The 24,294-nt window shown below is 35.6% G+C and overlaps 1 protein-coding gene across 1 annotated transcript in view; it reads right to left on the minus strand.

Annotated features, from left to right (window-relative positions):
• The window catches only part of fchsd2 (FCH and double SH3 domains 2), a 71,927-nt gene that overhangs the window by 8,298 nt on the left and 39,335 nt on the right, over positions 1–24,294 (minus strand). The window contains exons 4-15 of the mRNA XM_026287035.1: positions 23,881–23,960; positions 22,894–23,038; positions 22,651–22,784; positions 20,760–20,814; positions 20,494–20,622; positions 12,530–12,652; positions 12,010–12,105; positions 7,399–7,515; positions 6,272–6,376; positions 3,493–3,654; positions 1,361–1,495; positions 83–166 (exon numbers count right to left, since the gene is read on the minus strand). Of these exons, the coding sequence (XP_026142820.1) occupies positions 83–166; positions 1,361–1,495; positions 3,493–3,654; positions 6,272–6,376; positions 7,399–7,515; positions 12,010–12,105; positions 12,530–12,652; positions 20,494–20,622; positions 20,760–20,814; positions 22,651–22,784; positions 22,894–23,038; positions 23,881–23,960 (1,365 nt within the window). The remainder of the gene's footprint in view (positions 1–82; positions 167–1,360; positions 1,496–3,492; positions 3,655–6,271; positions 6,377–7,398; positions 7,516–12,009; positions 12,106–12,529; positions 12,653–20,493; positions 20,623–20,759; positions 20,815–22,650; positions 22,785–22,893; positions 23,039–23,880; positions 23,961–24,294) is intronic.

Below are 24,294 nucleotides of genomic sequence, written 5' to 3' on the forward strand. Positions count from 1 at the left end.
TTTTTGACACATTACAAGACACACACAAATCCCTTTCTTCTGTAGATCCTAAGTGAAATAAGCAATGGTTTAAATGGTTTACCTTCACCCAGTCCTCCATGTCTCCGTCTTCTATAACATCCAACATCTCCTGCTCGTCGATGGTTAGTTCATCGGGCTGAGAGGCCTGAGAGAAGGAGAGAGGTAAAACAATATTGAGCAATGCGTGGTTAATATTTTCCACAAATCAGCTGACATTTTAGTAGTTTCCCAGAAACTATCTTTACACACAAGAGCATGATGCAGTGAAATGCAGGGGTGTAGCATGAGTAATTAAACATTACGATATTAAAATATTTATTTAATTTGGCTGCAGAATGAAGGATACAAATAGGAACATATACAAACAGGACATAATTAATATTCATAAGCCAAGCTGCTGGGCAAGGAGGAGAAAAATGTGACCAACAGAGATTTTGCCTTTGACTAATGTTATTGCTAAGCTAATGTTTCCAAATACATTTGAACAACTGCAGGGGGGCAGACATTTGAGACTCAACAAGGTCATGTTTGTGAGAGCAAAGAATCCCAAACAATGCCAAAGTTCATGAAAGCTTGGTTTTCAAATGGTACCATATGTATAAAACATGAAGAGGTTGATTACATGATATTTATATGCTACTATTTCACAATTTAGGCATTTTTTCAGTTTTTGTCATTTCAATACATTTCATTAAATATATACATATTTAGTTTTAACTTCATTTTCTGTTTTTTGTTTTAGTCATTTTATGGCTTTTAACGTACCACTTACTAGTACTTCAGCTTATTTCAGCATTATGTTCAACATTTTAATGATAGTTTAAGAGTTTTAGTTCATTTTATTTCAGCTTTATTTCAATAAAAAAAATAACTTTTCAGATTGTTCCTAAACCACAGCTAAATGCACTTAAAAAAAATAAACAAACAAATAAATGCACTTCAACAAATATTTAAATATAAAATATTTATAGTTTATCAATAGTATGTATACTTTATAAAAAAAATTTTTTTTAACAAATGTTAAAATTAAATACATAATAAAAAAAATTCCAAACATAAATGAATATGCATTACTTTTTAATATAATTTTATGCATAATTTATTATTAATAAAAAACTTTTAATACTTTTGAATAACATTATAACATCTTTTAATACTTTTGTTAATTAATAAAATTATAAATTATTTATATATAAAATTATATTAATACATTATTATTATTTATTATAAATTATAAATAAATTAGTTAGACATGGTTTTTCATTTGAACAAAATCACAACTGGTGCATTCCTTTAAGTTAATTCCTGAGCATGAGTGAAATGAGACGGTGTGTTTTACCTTGTAAGAGTAGAGCACCTTGCAGGTGAGCGGATAGTTCCTCAGGGTTCCTGACGGACTCGAGCTGCTGTCGTCGTACGTCTCCATGTTCTCTTCTAATTCTTCTCCTTCCTCTCGATCCAAATCCACCGTGGTCTACAGAGACACAACAGTGAGCGTCACCACACTGACAAACAGCACGGCTCTCTCGTTGGCTCAGTACTGGTCAATAACCTTCAGAAAGTTTGGCAGAGGGCTTTTTTGTGTGAGAAAATACAACTGCATGAAACAAACAACTCAACAGACCAATATTCCATTGTTGTGTAGACTTTACTTAGTATCCGCCCACTCTTATAGGACAATCTCATTGGTCTAGAGAGGATCAGGTGACCATTATTCCCCTGGAGACTAAACGTGGCAAACAGAAGAATAAAATCCTCAACAAAGGACACTCATACTTTCACAGGTGTTCAATGTGCATCTCTCAGAACAATAACGGATGAAAACTGATCCTGTGTCAGTTAGTGAAGGTCAACAGAACTGAATCATGGGACCAGGTGAGGTCATGTGGTGGGCAGAGCCTGATCTACAGACCACGCCCACTCCCGACATTAATGAGGTAATAAAGATTAGACTAAGTGTGAAAAAACCCTTTGAGGTCTCTGTTATCTTAACCATATAAAGCCTACTGTATCAATATTGATTCTCAACCTGTGGTACACCCAAGCTCTTCTTATCAACAGCTTTAAATACTTTTTAACAAGTAAATGTCTTTCAGTACAATTATTGAAATGTCCACCTTCAGCTTGTTACTCACGGCAATATCTTTAATGATTTTTAACAAGTAAATGTTAAAGTAGGTTTATTGTTTGAAGCTGAGTGATGTTAAAATGCATCAATAAATGGTTCAACAATAAGTTGCATTAACAACAAACAAACAATAATTGTTTATTAATGTAGCAGCTGCACTGATCCAGAAAAAGTGAGGATAAGATTATTAATTTAATTATATTGTAAAAAAGAGCTGTTGTAGTATGTTGCTTGTTTATGGTTGTGGATTACTAAGTGCTTGCAGAAGAGGTGTCTATTTGTTTATTTACTAAAAATAAAAGTAAAAATGTATATGTATAATTCTTAAATATAAATACATTTTTAAATATAATAAATTATAAACACAAAATATATAAACGTCAGTTTATTTATTATAAAAATATAATAACCTTTATAAAATATCTATAATTGTTAAATATATGATAAATATAATTAACATAATAAAAATGTGTATTTAATAAAAACTTTTAGAATTCAAATATTTATATTAGATTATACGTGTAATTATTATAAATATATAAACATTGCAATATAATTTTTAAATTATTACATACATTTGAAATATAATAAATATGTTATATAAGAAATAAATAAACCGAAGAGCTTAATCATATTTCTGTGCTTTCCCCCATTATGTGCAAAGAAATGCTGCAAGATATTAATTTGTTGACAATTATCAACTCTTCTATTATAGTGTGTGCGTGTGTGTGTATGTGTATGTGTGTGTGTGTGTGTGTGTGTGTGTGCTCTTGTTTTTGTGACATATCAGGACACAACTCTGTATAATGACATGGGTATGACACAGGTATTACAAGGAGAGGGTGACTTATGAGGACATAACCCATGTCCCCATTTTTCAAAACGCTTATAAATCATACAGAATGAGTTTTTTTGAGAAAGTAAAAATTCACAAAGTTTCCTGTGAGGGTTAGGGTTAGGTGTAGGGTTGGTGAAGGGCGATAGAATATACAGTTTCTACAGAATAAAAACCATTACGCCTATGGGATGAACACACTTTTCACAAAAACAAACATCTTCTAGCACCTCAAAGGGGGGGAGGTCTGTGTGAGTGCATCTGTGGAGTTCAGGGGAACAGGGTAGCGTTTGTCTGCTGTGATCAACATGATTTCTCTCTGCTGTGGCAAGTGTTTGTTTAGGCTGCTCTGAAAACAATGGCACTGACAGAAACAGGAAGGAGCGAGTCGGGGAGGCTGGCATGACTCGTTTACCAAATGCATGAGAACAAATTCCCACCTCGACAGCATCATCTGAAATTGAGCAAGAAAAGAGAGAGAATCTGCACGTAAGCTCGTAGATCTCACCGACAGAGAGAGGTTGTGTGTGGTGAGGGTGGGCAGCGTCGCCCAGCGCTCGTTCTCCAGCTCCTCCATCACCTGGTTCATGGCACTCTTCAGCCACGTGTCCACAGAAACACCCACCTGCCGCAGGAGGTCCAGACGCGCTTCTGCTTTCAGCTTCAGAGTCTGAAACACAAGGACAGATTCATACATTCACTGCTAATAGTCCAGTGTGGTGAGTTCAGTCTGTTGGGGTTCATCTAAACCAAAATTACAACAAATCTTTTGTGCTAACGGAAAAAGAGCTGAAATAAAATGAAAGTAGTAGCCTTTTAAATTAAATAAATTAAAGATAAAGAGAAATATAAATTAAAACTACTGAATATTTTATAATAAATATCTTTATTTGTAAGTTGAAGTGGTAAATTAATAAGAGCGAAGTACAAATAAATTACTAGCTTACAAACATTTCAATAGGAAATTACTAAATAGAAATATTTCAAAACAAACTAATAAAAAAATGAAAATAAAATTAAACAAACTAATTTAAAATAAAGATACAGGTAGAAAAAGTACTAAAATTACTCAAATTAAAATTGAAATAAAAATAAATTAAGGCTGAATAGAAATATAAAAATGACAACAGTTTATTAAAAAAAACCTAAAACTAAAATACTTATTAAATCTTGTCTGTTCATACAAAAGCTTACATATACTCTAATATTCAAGCAAATAAAATTAGAATTGAAAAATAGCTTACATTTTTTAAATGTAAAACATTAAGAATGACAATTAAAATATTGCATTAGAAGTAACTTAAATGATAAAAATTAAAACTAAAATAAAAGCTAAATATACATCAAAATCCCCACAAACTACAAATTACAAAAAAAGGACAAATACAATGAAAACTACAAATATAAAAGCTCATTTACAATAAAGAAAACAGCTTATATATACTGTAATTTTTAAGCAACAAATAAGTTGTCCATACAATAATGTGAAATAATGCTTTGGCACTAACTGAATTAAAGGTTAAAATAATAAAATTACTAAAACTAGGGGATGGGGGGGATTAAAGCTAAACAGAAATATAACATCACCCATTTCAGTGTGGACGCCCTCAGACATTCATTTCTGTGTAATTCTGATGGGACAAGACATTTCTAAAGGAAATAATTAAAATACAATTATACCTTTAACATGTGTTGATGAGTAGCCTAAACTCAGATTTCTCTGGCACATTGCCTGCTGCCAGATAACTGCTTAACATTTCCAAACGTAATCTCTTATTCTGTTTGTTGTGTTTTTTCTGCTTGTCCATTAGTTCTTAATGGGGATATTAAATATTTAAAGGTTTGTAAGAACTAATGGGCTTCAAGCGTTCTGAGTTCAAGAGAAAAAAAAACAAAGATGGTGTTTTATCTACAGCATCTAATCCATTCAATTCTCTCTAATTACTTATTGTCATTCATTTGTCTCATCCAAAAATATCAATTCTGTCATCATTTGCTCTCTCTCGCATTTTTCCAAACCCATCTGACTTTATAATGAGGAATTTGCACTTATGCATATTCAAATTTGGTGGGGTTTTATCAGTTACAAGATGTCAATGATGACTAACCAGATGCATGCATAAAACTTTATATTTTAAGCTATTGCATGAATTACGAAGACTTGGAACATAACATAGCATACTTTTATGGTTCATTTATTGTTTGTTATTGCTCTTGGAAATTAGTTGCCAAGGCAGCATTTCAAATTAAAAAAACAACAACAACAACAACCCTAACACAAAAAAATAAATAAAAAAAAATAATAAAAATGTCAAAACACTTTTTAAATGTAGCCTAAAAATAAAAAGCTTTTTAATAATAGATTTTCCTGTTCATAGTTTACATTTACTGTAGTATTCAAGCAGTCACCTACGACAAACCAGTTGTCCATTGTAGCCCAGTGTTGTTATTGTAAACTAAAACTATTAAAATCTTTTAATTAACGGAAAAACAGCTGAAATATAATAAAAAGAATATAGCATTTTCATGGTTCATTCATTTCTTAGTCATTGGAAAATCACATGGAAAAGCCATTCAAACATTCACAGAATTCCTTCTTCAAGGAATAATGAAGTCATATGGGTTTGAGCCACTTCAGGGTGAAACACAATAGTCATTTTTGGATGAAGAATTCCTTTAATATCTAATCTGTAAGAGAGGACAGGGCCAGCAGAGGGCGCTTCGACGGCTGGAGTCATGTGTAAAGACACGCAGGACATCTTCCAGAAGAAGACACATCCATCAGACAAAGACACTGACAGCCCGTCTCTGACCTGATCGATAGACAGAGCTCCGTTTGGAAAGAGAAATGCATGCATTACAGAGAGACGGACAGATATCTGGCCCATTATTAAGCACTTCTGTCTTGTTTGGGCTAATAAAAACTAATGAAATGCTACTTAAACAAATGCATTAACAAAACCATTCTGTGTGTACAGCAAAAGTAAATACAGACGGAAGCCATCAAGCTCTGCTTCATTTTTTGTAGCCGAAGTACATTTACATGAAGATACTTTTTTTAAATTGAGTTAAAATTGATTCTACATCAGTTTTTTTTTTCTTCGGTGTAATTGACTTACACATTAAATCCCAAGCCTTCTGAAGCGATATGATGCATAATCCGAGGAACAGACAAAAATACAAAATAAATCTCATCTCCTGTCCTCTCTTTTACTGTAGGGCAAACAGCAGCATAAACTTTCCCTGTTGTGTTCCTTGAAATAACATGCTGAGCATCATTACATCACCTCTGCTTTGCGGATGTTCTCCTTGGCCTCCTCTATTCGGAATTCCAGCTCATTCCGGCTCTGTTCCGTGGGCGGAGTCCCGAGCGTCTCACATTCCTCTAGAGCCTGCCATAAAAACAAATCACCGTTCAATCAGCTCAATTCTATTCAATCAGCTCATCAGCCACCAATCTAACAATCGCACCGGACTCAGTGATTCACATTCCTGAATTATGACCAGACTTTCCTCTCAATCTCACACTAACTCTTAGAAGCGATGATGCCATATGTGAAGACATTTGAACATTTTAGTAACATTGTGATTTTTTTTTTTAAATGATTACTATGCACAGTTCTCTTTCAGACATTTTTTAAGAAAGTAAACTGTTCTACCACTTTTATTTTTATTATTAAAAATAAAAATGATTGCAATACAAAAACTTTTGTATACTATTGTTCTGCAAGAATTTGGGGTTGGAACTCACTGAAAATTAAATAACAAAATAACAAATTAACGTAAAATAAAGTAAAATAAATAAATGAAAAAAAAAAACTCAAATAAAAAAGAGATAAAATAAAACAGTGAAGTTTACTAAAATAGTAAATTAAATTATAATTTCTTTAATTTTGAGGAATTATGTGACCTGGATGGATTTTGAGATCACCTCTCCTCCTGTGAAATTAAATTATTAATTTGCATCTCAACAGAATTTGTATCAAATCCTCAAATGTAACATATCCAGAATTTGGGGCTGGATCTCACAGAATGTCATATACATAAAATAATATTGCAATACAAATAATATTGTATTTAATATTAATGCAATATGCTTTATCGTGGACTAAAAATGCTGTATGCAAAAACAACCACCACTGAGAATAATGTAAATGACAAAAATAAATAAATAATCCTCAACTGTAAAATGTCCAGACTTCGTGTTAATTTCTTTTTTCTTTTTGTGGATTATTGTGACATGAACATGATTGTGAAATTAAACCTAAAATTTTTCATTTGGATCTCAATACCGACAGAAGATTTGTAAGTGTTTAAGCGTGCTGAGGTTTGTCATAGGTGTTGTTTGGGAGTCTAAATATGTGTGTGTGTGTGTGTGTGTGTGTGTGTGTGTGTGACATCCAGCTCTTCTCACCCGTTTGTAATGGATGATGTTCTTGTGTTCGCGAGCCACACGTGTGGCCCATTTCCTCGCCTCTTTGTTGAGACTGTGTTCTTCGGTGGTTCCTGTCTCTGATTCCAGCTGTCGACTCTATACACACACACACACACACAGAACTGGTTACCACAGCAACACACACCTGCCTGAATCACAGGTCTGAGATCAGACTCATTACATTCACAATTAAACACAAAAGCACAGATCCAGAGCTGAGAACATTTCAACATCTCTGAAGCACAGGAGGATTCGTTGATCAACTCTGTCAGGATTAACAGACGGTTAACAAACGACAGGTCTGAGGATTGTGGGGAAAACAAAAAAAAACTTGATTCTTCTGATAAAGGATGCAATGCAACAAATATTTTTTAGGAGGCGAGTTGAGGCTCATTGTTTCATTTAAGTCTCTTTTTCAAGATAATTTCAGATGTCGACCACTAATTATACGTCTCTCCCATGCATTTATCTCTGAGCTTAAACACCTGAAATCAAAATACATTTAGACAAAAATCTCTTACGAGAGTGTGACGAAATCTAATTTCCAAAAAAAAAAGAAGCAGCATAACTGTTTTCATCATTGGTAATAATCAGAAATGTTTCTTGAGCAGTAAATCAGAATATTAAAATGATTTCTGGAGATCATGTGACTCTGAAGACTGAAGGAATAATGCTGAAAATACAGATTTGATCATTGGAATGAATTAAATTTTACAATATATTACAGTTGAAATCAGATATTTTAAATTGTAATAATATTACACTTTTTATTGTGTTTTCTTTTAATCAAATAAAGGCAGCTTTGGTAAGCATAAGATATTTAATCCAAAAAAAAAAGAAAATATATATATAGAATATATATATATATATATATATATATATATATATATATATATATATATATATATATATATATATATATATATATATATATATATATATATATATAAAACAAAAAACTTTTGAACAGTAGTGTATGTTACTGAAAAGGGGAATAATCTCCATAATCAAATTAGAATATATAATTCATAATCTTTCATCAGACTATCTCCTTCAACAATCTCTTTTATTTTTCATTGCCTTGATAAAACCCTACACGTTTCTTCGGTTGAATACTGAATGTCACAACATTATAAAATGGGTTTCAATGACAAATTCATGTTAATTTTAAAACTGCAGTACATTAAACATTACACATTAAATCAAAATATATTCATTTGACTTATTTTAGAAGCTGACTAAACAAACTTTAGAATGTATGTGTATTTTTCTAAGAAACAAAAAAGCCCTTTAATCTGATGAGTCTCATATTTATCTTCCAATAGAAAACATTGGAGCATATTCTGCTCAATTCTAGAAGAACAAATGGCAGTATGCTGTGATATGAGTGGTGTATCTGACAGTATCGCTGACTCTGTGAATACTTGAGTCTGACAGCCCTGATCAATACAAACTCAATCAGAGTGTTTAACACAAGCGTCTTCACTTGATATTGCCACATCAGTCTGATATCAACACTAGTCATGCCTGACAAGCGTTTCTCTAAAGTAAAAAAAAGCTGCATCCAAACATCGCTCTCCTTTTGTCTGTCTTCCTGTTTTTCCTCTCGGCGTGACCTTAAGCAGATGTGGCGAATGTGTTTGAGGCATGCTGGGTTGCCCGAGTCTGCTGGGAAACACATGACAGTCTGCAGGGTCTCCATCTGGATCAGAGGCGCTCACGAAGGCCAAATCAATCCCATGTGTCTCTGCTTCAAACTCTGAGACATGCTTTCTGGGAGAGCGTGATGGAATGCATTCGACTTTGACACTTTCTGCATGTCTGTATGATGGAAAACACTGTGTGTGTGTGTACTGTTGATCGATCATATTCATAATTGTTTTCAAATTCCCATCTGCTATTGGTCAGACAAACAGAAAGTGCTGCCCTACAGTCAAACTCTAGCAGTGCGAACACTGCACACTTCACGTTTGAAATCGTCACAAGTGCACAGACATATGTCAGCATGCAAAGAACAAAAATACAACCAACGACTTGAAGATGACTGCACGAGACTGATGCATGATGGGAAATCAAGTCCAACAGACAGTGTGTGTACCTGCGCTAGAGTCATTCTCATCACACTGACCGCCGATGGCTCAATGTCCACCAACTGCTGCACAGAGCTCAGAGTCTGAGCCGGAGAGGAGGAAAGATGGGCGCACACACACACACACACACGCGCACGAATACACACACACACACACGCACGTGTGCAGTGGGGTTATGAAAGGGTTAGAAACAGACTGTTAGAGGACAGAAAAACAGGGTTAGAAACAGCAAAGCAGTCAGAAAGATGTTAACGCTAGCAAACCCAATACATACTAACTTCTAGAGCAGTGAGAGAGGACAGTCACACTACAGGATTCATCTCTGAACTACAGGAAGATGCAAAGAAGAGCGAGCAAATGCTAACCAGACAGTTACTTGGCGAGTGTTTAATAGTGATTAAATGCTGATTGATTAATTGCATTTAATTGAAGTTTAATTGCAACATATAATCATTATAGTTAATAGTGTTCACCATCTGTTTGGTTACATGCATTTAACTAACTGCGTGAATTTTACTGTACATTTCTGCAATATGGACATCAACTTGACAGTCACCACTGATAAGCTATAACTAAATATAATGTAGACACTTTAAAATGGAAAGAAGATATTTTCTGTAAAGCTGCTTTGCAGCGATTTGTATTACAAATAAACTTGAATTGAATTGATTAAACTTTTTTTTTTAACAGTCAACAAATACATTTTAAGCAAAACTGTGACCATTCCAGAAGTTGGTCAAAAATACTAAAATTTTATTTAAGTTAATTAACATTACTTTGTTAAACAACATATAAAGTACCATGTTGAGTATTTTATGATCCACACAAAACTGCTGAATTATTTTTCATTTAGCAGACACTATCCAAAATGACTTTCAAAACAACAAATCTTAAAGAAGAAATAACATGAGAACAATAAAACATTTTATAAACATAAATAGAAACCATGAGAAACAGAACAGAACATTCCAACACCTTTATTTAAATATATTTAAATGATAGTTAAAAATAGTATTGTCTAAATTCATCAGTCAGATCACTCATTTTAGTAACTCTGCAGAATATATAATTAATTTAATAAAATATGCTAATTAATAATAAATAAAATAAAAAACTGACAAACAATACTAAGAAAAGCCCTTCAAAATAGCCTTAATTCATTATTATGACAGATGTGTAAACCCTGAACAAGCATTAAACTTTTAATTAAAAACTGAACGTTGCATAAAAAATGGCTTTAGAAGTCAAAATAACTCAATTTCACTTTAACAGATGTTCTGGCGTAGATTTAATTGATCACGGACTCACACAAACATGATTTCATTTAAGCGGTACTTTCAAGCTTGAATTGCTCCGACACAAGGATCATTTTTTATCAGAAAGTTTATGTATAGGTCGGTGGTCACTGTATTAAATTAGCTGTTAAAATTATATCATCATTTAGTTGTTATATGCCATTAAAGCACACTAAACTGAAATCAAAGTTTCAAATAGGATAGAAGAACACAGACAGATACAAAGTGGAACGCTATGGCTGAGAGAACATGAACTAAATATCAAACACAGAAAACGAGTGGTGATTAAAGACCGAGCAGAGACAGACGAGAGTTTAAACAGCGGGACGCTTCTTCATCACCACAGGAACAAGAGATTCTGTTCCCACAGACTCTCAGAAGCGTCAGGCTACAAATAGAAGGTGATGAAGAAATCTGTGAGGTTTTTTCTGCATAGAAGTGTCGATGACGTTGTTAACGCTGAATAAATCTGAAACGTTTGAACACAATTTAAAGCTTTAAATAGAGAGAAGAACAGAGAGAAGACCAAGACAGGAAGAGAGAGCGCTGATACGCTGAATAATGAAGCAAACTAAAAATAAATGTAGATTCCCTGCCATAAACCGAATAAAATCTCATTTGGGATGACAGAGAATTGATATATAGATATTTACATGATCTAAAGTGATTAAAACACAGTTTTCTGTGAACATACACTACTGTTCAAAAGTTTCAGGATGGTAAGATTTAAAAAAAAGATTTTTTTTGAAAGAAGTCTCTTTTGCTCACCGAGATTGCATTTATTAAAATACAGTAAAAATACTGTAAAAACAGGAAATATTTTTTACAATTTATAATCTATTTTCAACTGCGATATAATTTAAAATGCTATTTATTTCTGTGATGCACAGCTGTATTTTCAGCATCATTCCTCCAGTCTTCAGTGTCACATGATCTTCAGAAATCATTCTAATATGCTGATTTGATGCTCAAGGAACATTTATAATAATTATCATTTACATTTTTTAATGGAAACTATGATACATTGTATTTTTTATTAGGATTCTTTGAGAAACAACATTGAAACCATAATGTTATAAATGTCACTTTGGATCTATTTAACACCTCCCTGCTGGAAAGTATCTTACTAACTCAAATCTTTTGAACAGTAGTGCATGTTTCCTTGATTGCAGTGGCGTTCGATAAGATGCATGCAGGAAACTGACCGTATCGCTATCGCTGGGCTGGAACTGGAAGTCTTGTGCTTTGTGAAACACCGGGTTCTCCTGCAGGAACAGCTGCTGGTTGAAGTCCTGCATCACCTGGAGATTTAACACATCAAGATGATGCAAGTGCACCTGACATGCAAAAATCGTCCTTAAAAGGGAGAGTTCACCTAAAAAAACTGACTTCTTGGAACATAGACATTTTAAAAGATTTTTTTATGCACACAATAAATGTTAACATTCTTCAAGAGATCTTGTGTTCTGCAGAAGAAAGAATGTCATACAGGTTTGTAATGACATAAGGACATCACAATAGTGTTATGCAAAATTAGGCTCCCCTGGGCAGTGCTCAGACAGATGTGTACGTCAGCGCAGTGGAGGAATGATGTGTGTGTGTGTGTGTGTGTGTGTGTGAGGGGATTTCTTCATAGGGGAGCCGATAATGATGGGCTGGTAAAGGGAATCTATTTCTGGGAATTGAGAGAGTGATGAAACTTAGAAAAGAGAGAGAGAGACTCACTCGACTGGACTTCTCCAGCAGGAACTGGAAGGTGCTGTGGACGGCTTGAAACGCTTCCAGCTCCGTCCGACAAAAGGATATCAGATAATCCTTCACATGATCGTATACGTTCCCCTCCAGACCCTAGACAGAGAGAGACACAGAGAAAGATGAATTACATACTCTGTGTTTGAACTGAAGAAATAACGAATGAGCTTCTTCTTTCAGAAAGGGTCAGAGGAAGCAAAGATTGAAACGAGAATGATAAACAAACTACAACTACACACAGACAGACAGAATTATGTACAAAAATAATGACAGGATGAGTGTCAGAACAATAGCATGACAGAATGACAGAAAAAAGAATAAACAATGGCAGGACTATATAAAAAAAACAACAGAATGATAGAGTGACACAGGAAGACAACAATAGACAGAAAAAAAGAATGACAGAATGGCAGACAGAACAATAGAATGACAGAACGACAGATAGACAGAAAAAAATAGAATGACAGAAATATAAAAAAAGAAGAACAGAACAATAGAATGACAGACAGGGAGACAGAAGAATAGACAAAATATAGAAAAAGTTATAGAACACTAGAAAGAAAAATGACAGAAAGATCGAACAATAGGCAGAAATATACAGAAAAACAACAGAATCATACAAAGAATGATAGACAAAAAGAAAAAGAATGATAAAAAGAGATATGATAGAACAATAAAGAAAACAAAAAATGGTTGATTGAATGAAATAAATAAAAAAACAATATGGCAGAACAGAAAAAAAATAAAAATGACAGTGATAGAAGGAATGATAAATAACGCTAGATTGATATCATGATGAATCAAATTTAAAAGGATAGGAAGAAACAGAATGAGATAACCAGAGACATGATAGAAATATTGACTGACAAAAAGAATGACAGATGGAATGACTGAAAAAATGATAGATAGAATACACAGAATCATTAAAAATACAGCAAACCCATAGAAGAACCAGAATTAGACAGCGCTGAATGACAGATGACAGACAGATACAATAACAGAAAGAACAATAAATAATGATGGAATGATGAGAAACACAACAGAACTACAGAAACAACGACAGAAAGATATTAAAAACAATATACAGAATGACAGAAAATATTAAATGATCGAAAAATGACCAAAACAAAACGAGAAACAATAAAAGTGTTTGTAAGAGACTGAAAGAAGCCCCCTTGTGGCCAGACGAGCATCAGACAGACGGACTGTTTTCTGGCTTGGATCAGAGCAGACTGTTCAAACAGCAGCAGCTGCTGGGAAAGGTTAACCAGTTCAGATTCCAAGCCTCGACGTGCAAAAACAAAACTCATAACCTCTGCTTCCCCCCCTCTTCTGCTCCCTTCATGTTCAGCAGCACTGGGAGGGAATGGATTTTGGAAACAGGCTTTGGTTTGTACGAGTGAGCTGGAAATGACACAGACCGACCACGAGCCGCTCCGTCGGGTTACAGCAGGTGCCGCCGCTGTCAGGAAGCACATGAGGGAGATGGAGAAAGAGACTGTGCTTCCTTCTGATTGGATCATGTCTGCCTCCACCCACCACACTCCATCTACAACAGCCGACGTGTGTTACAGAGCAACGGGACCAGCTTGCTGTGCTTTTAAAGGAGATTTTAAAGGAATACTTCAGCCAAAAAAGATAATGCACTCACTATCAAGACATCCAAAAAATGTAGTGGAGTTTGTTTCTTCACCAGATTTGGAGAAATGTAGCATTCCATCACTTGCTCACCAATGGATCTGAATGGGTGCCGTCAGAATGAGAGTCCAAACAGCTGAGAAATACATGCAGTTAATGTCTTGTGAAGTGAATAGCTGCATGTTCTTTAAGGCATTTTTAACTTTAAACTGTTGCTTCCAGCTAAAATACATATTCTCTATTATCCATAATAACACTTCTGCCAGTGGAAAGTCCATCTTCTGTTGCCCTCTCGCATAGAAATGAGATAAATCCACACATACTGTATATGTACACAAACAAATTGTTTAGAACAGTTTTGGATTGCCTTGGTTTGTAAACAGTGCTTGATCTGTGCAGATTTTTCTCTTGATTCAGATCAGATTACATTTCTACTAAGCAATATTTAGCCATTTATATCAAACATGCAGCATTTGGCTTCACTAGACATGAACTGATGGACTGGAGTGCTGTGCATTACTTGTGGATTAATGAGATGTCTTGATCAGCTGTTTGGACTCTCTTTCTGATGGCACCCATTCACTGCAGAGGATCAAGTAATGCTACATTTCTGTCCGCAGTTTTTTTTTTTTTTTTGGTGGACTATTCTTTAAGCGTGCTTGTTTTTTCAAGGCTGTGCATTCCCAAACTCACTGAAAACACACCCAAATGTGTCACCACGTGTGAAAAACTATAATAAACGTGGCCCGTGGTTACGAGCGCACCCGGATAGACGGGAACACATGCATACACACACACACACACAAACACTCACACACACAACACAGGAAAAGACAAAGCAAACACACGCATCAGCTGAACAAACACTTCTGCTGCATAATAAATGCTTCACTTTACACCCCAATGCCTCCTGCAGGGAATTAATGAACCTCTCTCTCACACACACACACACACACACACACACACACACACACACACACACACAAACAAACACACATACACACACACACAGACACAGACACAGGGGAAGATTTCTCTAAGACTCAGTGTGAACCTGTGGGACACATTTAATACAGCCGTCTGCTGGCTATAAATAGAGGCTCCAGTTATTTTTATACATTTTTATACAAGTCTATAATGTGTGGATTATAAGGGAAAAAAATCTTTAGTCTTCAGTGTCACATGATCTTCAGAAATCATTCTAATAAGCTGATTTGCTGCTCAAGAAACATTTCTGATAAATTTTGAAAACTGTTCAGCTTTATATTTTTGTGTGATATATCCACTTTTTTCCAGGGTACTTTGACCAATTGAATGTGAGTGTAAATAGCAGTGATTTAAATGGTTAGTTCCCTTTCACATCATTATCACACCCTCATGTTGTTTCACACCTGTATGATAATAGATATCGGTCACAAGATGAGGTGAAAGACAGTTATCCAGGTTTGAAACAACATGAGGGTGTGTTAATGATGACCAAACTGCTTCTCCTTTAGCATTCAGCAGACATGCGAGTTGTATATAGGCTATATTTTGTGCATTCGGGAGTGTCTAGGGAGGCCACAAGTTCAGTAAATATAAACTTTCTATAAAAAAACAAAGCAGAAGTGTGACACAATCCTGATGGTGTTTGTAGATGACGGCTGGTTCACACACAAAAACAGGAATAAGAGCGAAGAATACATGCAAAACACACACACATCTGACATGAAGCTGCTCTAACAGTACAAAACAATACAATGACAAACTGCGGGGAAAACCCACGGCCAATCTTGAAAGCAGAAAATCCCCTTTCTTGTTCTTCTGAGGTGCCGTTAAACATTTAAGGCAAAATAAGGACTAAAAGAGAGACTTACTCAAAACAGGACGATGCAATGTGAAATCGGGTTTCTTTGCAAAAACAGCAACAGATCTTGCAATTCAGAAAGTTTGCAACCATGTTAAATTGAAAGAAATTATTCAAGATGTTTTATGGAAATGTAATCTTTTAATCAGATTATTTTTTCAGTGTGCTTTCTTTGTTAAAATAAGTGCACAATGAAACTGCTACAGTTTTTATACGCTATATTTAAGAGCTGAATTCAGGTCCCATTGACTTCCATTGGAATTGCATTACTCTGTTACTGCTGCTTGTAAAATATTTAAAAATCCTGAGGAATAAGCTAAATTATTTTCTAAGACAACTCACATTATGCCACTTAGTCTATGAGTTGCGCTTCTAAATTAACCTGATGTACTTGAGGACCACCAAACTGGGGTTTATAAAGCAGGGGGCGCTACAGAGCAACTGCCACAGACACATGGAGTAATGAACCTGGAAACACTTATGATGGAGAAAAAACATGCAAGGAAAAGTCAGGGAAAAAGAAGTCTTTAAATCCACCTGACATCAATGAAATATATATACCTAAGAATGCATCTGGAAATGTGACTGATGAGACTGATCTCAATTAAATCATAGATCTAGAGCTACACAATACTGCCTGTAACCAAGGTTATGGCTCAGCCAATGGGAGATGAGGAGAAGGGCTATAGTGGGCCGTTTTTTTCGGCAGCTGGTGGAGCCTGAAGCGCAGATTCTCCATCTATCAATAATTTAAGCCAGATTCTCTCTCTCGCTCTCATTCAGACACGGAGCGCGAGGAACACAGATGATGTCCTCCAGTGAGAACAGGAGGAGACTAGCAGTTCGGCTCTGGACTCAAGAAACAAAGCTAACAGTGCAGTATGAGACCAGATCAAGAGGAAAAATGCATCTTAAATGCTGGTCTGGGCTGATCATGAGTAAGTGCAGGAATTAAAAAGAACGATTTAAACAACAGACTGACAATCTGATCAAACTAAAAAAAAAAAATTAAAAAATGTGCACACCTAATTAAAATTGTATTCAATTTAAAGCAAACTATGATTATTATAGTGAACTAAAACTAAAAACGACAAATAAATTTGAACTCAAATAAAATAAAAAACTTGATGTACTAAAATACCTAAAAAAAAAAAAAAAAAAAAAAAAAAAAAACATTGACATGGAAATAAATAAATAAATGACACACAAAAAAATTATGAATAGATCTGTAAATACAATGAAAAGAGAAAATATTAAAATACCAATAAAAACTACAACAGTATATCAGTGATACATTACAACAAAGTAAAAAAAAAAACGCATATAAAAAATTAAATTAAATATATGGAAAATATATCAAATTTATAAAAATTACCTTTCCAAATATACATTTTAAAGGTCTTTCTAATGACATCTTACTAAACCAACTTTCCCCCCAAAGCTACAAAATAATAATTAAAGTTGCTGTCTAATGGTGCTTTGGATAAAAGCATCTGTTAAATGAATTAATGTAAATGTAAGTTGCATAGGAACTGTAAATAGTTACAATAATACACCATACTATTTGATTAAATATATATATATATATATATATATATATATATATATATATATATATATATATATATATATATATATATATATATATTAGGGGTGTAACGATACGCGTATTCGTATTGAACCGTTCGGTACGACGCTTTCGGTTCGGTACGCGGTACGCATTATGTATACCGAACGGTTCGTTGGAGTAATTAATTATATTTGAAAAAAAAAAAAAAAAAGAGAGAGAGAAAGAAATATAATGATATGCGTTCAACAAGGTAGCCCAATAACACAAACAACGTAACAGGCAACGCCCCTGACACTCCCGAAGAAGAAAAAAACACCATCTTATATGTTTATGTTAGGCTACTCCGCAGGCGCTCGCTCACTCAGTACGCGCTGAAGGCTCGTTGCAAAATAGCCAATGCGTTTAACAGACTAGAAATGAGAAGATCCTCCAATAACCAACAGGTCTGGTGTTTGGGTGCACTTTGGATTCCCTTTAAGCTATAATGGTGATGGCAAGAGAGTGGTGGATAAATAAACAACGGTATGTCGCATCTGCAACATGACAGGGTACACCAGCGGGATTACAAAAAAAAACAAAAAAAAAAACAGCGGGAATATCTGGGATATATGCGTCAGTACTATCTGGGAAAAGACGAAAAAAAGGAGAAACATGCACGCAGCAAACTATCCCTGCAGCATTTAGACACTATAGCTTACAGGGAATCCAACCCAAACACCAGACCTGTTGGTTATTTTAGGATCTTATATTTCTGGTCTGTTAAATGCATTAGACATTTTGCAACGAGCCTTCAGCGCGTGCTGAGTGAGCGAGCGCCTTAGGGGCCGTTCACATATCGTGCCTAAAAACGCATGGAAAACGCTAAGCGCGTCTTTCTCCTGAGGCGTCTGTCTTTGCTAAGCAACAATGATGTGCTCTCTCCATGAGACGCGGAAATTTCAGCGAAGGATAAATGGATTTGCAGCTCTAAAAATCGCTTGCAGTAGCTCTGCTACTGAATTTATTTCAAAATTGCAATCCATATACAACTATGATCAGCTGTTCCTTCATCTTGGCTGAGCTCTCAACGTTGTTACGGGAAAGGATGAAGCTGATTGGTTGGTTCTTGTCACATGACCCGCGGTGCGCTTGCGGCATTCTGAAAAGTTGAGATGTTTTTACATTTTGCTGTATCTAAAACGTATCGAACCGAACCGAACCGAACCGTGACATCAGTGTATCGTATCGAACCGAACCGTGAATTTTGTGAACCGTTACACCCCTAATATATATATATATATATATATATAACTCGAAAAATGGTGCCTTTATAAGAGTAACTTTCATCATGATTAATGTGGTGTAAGGTGTTTCACTTTGTCACATTTAAAAGTGTATCACTTAACTTTGTTAATCCGTTTCAATCCTCCATCACCTATGATGCCTTGTGTCTTTTTAAGTCTCTTGCAACAGTCTGTTTAAAAATGCAATGCATCACTCGTGCATCACGTACAAATAAAACTTCTGAAAAACGTTTCATTTAAAGCATCTGATGTCAGATTTAGAAATGTTTGCCTGAAGGGTGATGTGTATCTTTAAGGATGTGGCGGTCGTTTTGCCAGCACATTCTCCCAGATATCTGTTCCCAAAGGTCCAAGATTAGGTAAGACGTTGAAGAATTTGAGAGGGTTTGTATCACTAAATAAGGCCATGAGTGGAGCGGCTGTCAGTCTGTGGAGATGAAGCATAGATTTATACTGGCACATACATCCACTGACCCGAACACACAGCATCACTGGACACTCGTCATACTTCAAGGACTGAATAATTGGACAAAATTGTCTTTGCAAACAGGCTCAGTGCTCAGACCATATATGAGGTTTGTAAAAGCCAACATTAAATCAAAATCACCCTATTTACAGTCCTAATAGATGATTCTGGTTTTACTGTGAATGATTCATCAGTGCACATTATTCCAAAGGGGGAAAACAATCGTACTCATTTCTTTCATCAAAGTAATAACCTGAGATTAATTTCCTTTTCAGCTGTTTTATTTATGGTTTAAGTTTTAGTTAGTTAACTATAATAACCCTTATAGTCAATGAAATATAAAGTCCCATGTGTGTAGAGGCGCTGTGAACACATACCAGACGTGTTTCTATGTTCTGTTACACACACAGCCAGATATTCTGGACCACAAATACCAAACATTCAGTTACGTAATCAGCCATTACAAGCGTTAAACATCTGCATGAGAAAGCAAGCATGGTACCGTCGCCAGTCAGCCAGTGTGTTCACATGCACAACATGATACACCATAATTACCACAAAATCAGCTTATTACAAATGCTTGAATAACTTCTCTCAGTTTTATAACACAAATGCACAAACCAGAACAACTTATTGCATGCAAACACACTGACATAAGACTAGACTGCTCTTATCCAGTAAAAGAGCAGAGAAAGAAAGCATGCAGCTCTTTCTCTCTGCAAGGGAGCTCTTTCCTGTGAGGAAATCTACACAGGAAGTGCATAGTTTGATCTGCACATAGATTACATCACTGTCTGACCCACTGTACTAGATTCATGCCAACACACATGACTCATGTAAATACATAACCAGCGAATCAGAAATCACGAGAAACAATATTCTGATATTCACTGTTAATGCAGAAGTTCATCCACCATAAAAGTCCTTCATTTAGACAACATCAAGACAAGCTGAAGAATCAAGGAAGGGCTTTAATAAACATTGCCTTCATGCATTTATGAGATCATTGCAGCAGTGTTGTTATCATTAACTAAAACTTAAAAAAAATCTTTTTTGGTGTTTGAAATCAAACTGATATAATATACAGTAAATGCTATAATCATATATAAATACTAAGATAACACTGGTGCTCACCTTGATGCAGGAGGCCAGGTCGGTCTGGTAATAGCGGTCGTGATGTGCGTTAGCGGCCGCCAATGTGAGAAGATACTCGTTCCTCGCGTGCGTTGCTTTGGAGTTACAATCACTCCTCTTCGCTTTCAACTAAAACACACAAATAAGGACCAAAACTTCAAGAGGTGCAAAACACAAGCCTCTGGAACGTTCATTTAAAGGGATAGTACATCTTTAAATTCACACATTGTCAAGTCATTCCAACACTGTACGATGCTGATGTTTACCTTCACACTGGCCTTCTGTAAACTTATCCTGGACTGGAACAGACCCAGCTTCGACCTGAGAGAACACAGAGCAGGTATTATAAATCACAGATATATCAGACCCGGCGGAAGGGACAGGCAGGATACATGACAGCCCAGATCAAAACCATCCCAGATTTGTGTCGAGGAGGAAACAGACATTATAAATCAAACTAGAGTGGATCACTCCTGCAACCTGTGAAAGGAAGGAAGAGGCTTTGTAAAGCTGGCTGAGATGACGACTTCTCTTAAAGAAACAGTTCACCCAAAAAGAGCATAAATTATTCACTTTCTAACCTGTGTGACTTTCTGAAACATGATATTTTGAACAATGTGCACACTGCTTTTCACATTACAATGACATTTCACTTCTGGGTGAACTACTATATTTTTTGTAGTAGTTTTATTTTTATTTTTTAAAACCATGTATGTTCAAATTCAAATGGCAAAAACATAAAAGGATGGACAAAACTGCAAAAATGATCAAAATGTTAATCTTAACATAAAATTCTGTTTATGTCATATTTACATCTGGATTCAGAAATGATGTCTATATCACAGAGCCGTATTCATCCGAGTTTAGAGTTGTTTTGGGGTCTGATTCAATTTGATTCATCAAGTTTGCATGAAATGAAGAACACAAGACAGATTTTCTCCCATCTTCCTTCTACCGTTGAGAACAATAACTGATTCTAATTCAGCTTTACTGCCAGCCATGCTAAGAAGCACAACATCGATAGCCAAAATCAATAGAAGAACTGAGCGTGCCACTGGACTCGTCTTTGTCTCTCTGTCTAATCTGGTTTTGGCAGAGGCTTTGAAATGCCAACTGTAGTGTGGGTACAAATGGCCCTTGAAGATGGAGAGAGATGGTCGAGTGCATTTAACAAATTCTGCATCAGACTAATAAATAGCTTTGAACAGAGTGGGGTATTCCCTACAGGGGGCTTAAGTATCAGCCACAGAAATGCATATTTAATGAAGGCATCTCAACACAGTGCCACATCTTTTATATTCTTTGGCAATTTCAATGCTTTGAGTTTGCGATTCTGAGGCTAATATATTTGACAAGGTGGAAAACTGCTCGGTGCAATAACATTTTTTAAATGACAAAACCCAAATATGCACATTTTTATGGAAGAGGCTCAAAAAGCTCAAAGAGTAGAGCATGGTGCTAGCAATGCCAATATCATTGGTTTGATACCTGAACTAAAAAAGCATACCTTGAATGCAATGTACGTTGCTTTGCATGATAGTATCAGCCAAATACACAAATTTAAATGTAAAAGGATTAATGCTCCATTGAAAGTTTTTATTACAGTACCAAGGTATACATATTTGTACAGAATTGCATTCCTGTTGCTCAAACAGTAAAGCACAGTGAGACTAGAGAATAGTGCTAGCAATGGGTTTGATTCCCAGGGAACATATGATCTGATAAACCGTACTTCTAATGCAATGCTTCTTGCTGATCATGGGTTCGATTCCCAATGTAATGCAAAAACAGTAAATGTAGATATTCACTTTTCTATGGAAAAGCACTTCCAACACCAATGTCATGGGTTTGATTCCCAGGCAATGGATAAACTGATAAGTACTACTCAAAAGGTACTAACAGTAGTAACATGCACCTTTGAAGTACTAATATGTATCATTTAGGGACAAATATGGTACAAAGAAGTACTTAGCTTCTTTAACTTAGAGTACCGCACTCAATGACAGCTTCGTACATTTTTTTCTTTGAGAGTGTAGTGGTTATTCATTACTTAATGGGTTCAGTTAACGGGACAAACACTTGTGAAGTGTGTGTTTCTGATCGGGCACCTCTGGGACCGCTGCGACCGCTTGCACCTGTAATACCAGACGCTCTTACTTGGACTCAATGTCGGCCTTTTCTCGCACAGTCTGCGCCATCTGCTCCAGCTCAAAGTATTTCTTTTTGGACTTGGCCAGATCCTTCACTGAATCCTGGAGCTCTGCCTGGATGCGACCCAGCTGCTCAATGCACTGCGGGCGGCCGTCATGGGACAGCAGAGAGAGAGAGAGAGAGACATGGGGGATGTTTAGAAAATAACATGAAGGACCGGGGCACAGGATCGAGGAGCGAGGTTGGTACCTTTTTCAGCTGCTGTTCTTTGTAGAGGCGTAAAGTTTTGGCGGGGTCCGAGATCTCGTTCTTATAGTTCTCGCAGACGTTGAGTCGAGACTGGGTCACCTGCACGGTGCCTTCAAGATAAGCCCGCCACACTCCATACACATTCCTGCAGCAGGAAAACATGGATACTGAATGCAAACACTATTTATGCTGCACTATTCCCATGCAAACAAAAGCAACCGCCCTATTTAGGCAGTTTCTGAAACATTTAAATGGCAATTTATTCACAGGTTGTCCTTCTAAACTGGAAGTTTGCTTCACACATGGTCAGTGATGATGATAATGAACTTACTCAAGGTCAAGTAAACATTTTCTACTTCTTGCACTATTATAGTGGTCTAAATGAAAAAAAAAAAAACAAGGAAAAGTGTATATTTGACTTGGTTTCTAGTCAATGTAGTGCAGCAGCCATTTGATTTACTTCATGAAGTTCATTTCCAACAGCTTTCATTACAATGCAAAGCATCAATAGTCAATCAAAAAATAAAATTGCAGTAGTCATAAAAGATTTGACCATTTTTAGTGCAATTTCTCTTAAAGGTATCGTTCATCCAAAATATGAACATTTTGTTATGTCCTCATGTTAAATGCAAGTTATTACAAACCTGTATGAATTTCTTCCTTTTGAATTTTTGTAAAGAATGTGTGTAACCTGGTCCCAATAGAGTTTGGTTACCAACGATCTTTAAAATATATGTTCAGCATTATAAAAGAAAATCAAACAGGTTTGAAACGACAAGAGGGTGACTAATATATGACACGTTTTGGATGAAATACACCTTTAAAATGTTAATTTAGAAGGGAAAAACATAAACATTTCTATTTTGACAGTAAAATCACAATGAAATTATTCACTAGACTGACCCTTGGCTATGGCTGTGTTGTAAGATTCAAGCAACAGAAACTCTCACTCATAGGGAAACTTGTGAAAGAGGATTTTTTATTCACCTGTAATCGGTCCTCTGGTCGTCTGGTTTGATCCCAGGCCAGTCCCTCTTCAAATACTGACTCGCCAACTTCTGCAGGGCCTGAGAAACAGAAAAACAACCGAAAACAACGTAAGACGCTTGAACGTGTTCCATTTCTCATGCCACATGCCAATTCCATTACTATCCAGTAATAGAAGTTTTTGAAATACAAATTAGCGTGTACAAAAACTTCATACATTTATCACAGTGTGCCGAAACTTGGGTAAAATTCCCCAAGCCCAAAAGACATTTTCAGCTGAATAAAAAGCTGTATATAAACGAAAAGTTATGCATTCATGAATATTAAGCAAAATGTTAATTCTTACCATCAAACATAAACAGAAAACAAGTTCAACAAGCCATGAAGTGAATGTCAGCTGTACTGTTTTGCTTG

The sequence above is a fragment of the Carassius auratus genome, chromosome 18 (assembly GCF_003368295.1).
Source record: "Carassius auratus strain Wakin chromosome 18, ASM336829v1, whole genome shotgun sequence".
Taxonomy (NCBI): Eukaryota; Metazoa; Chordata; class Actinopteri; order Cypriniformes; family Cyprinidae; genus Carassius; species Carassius auratus.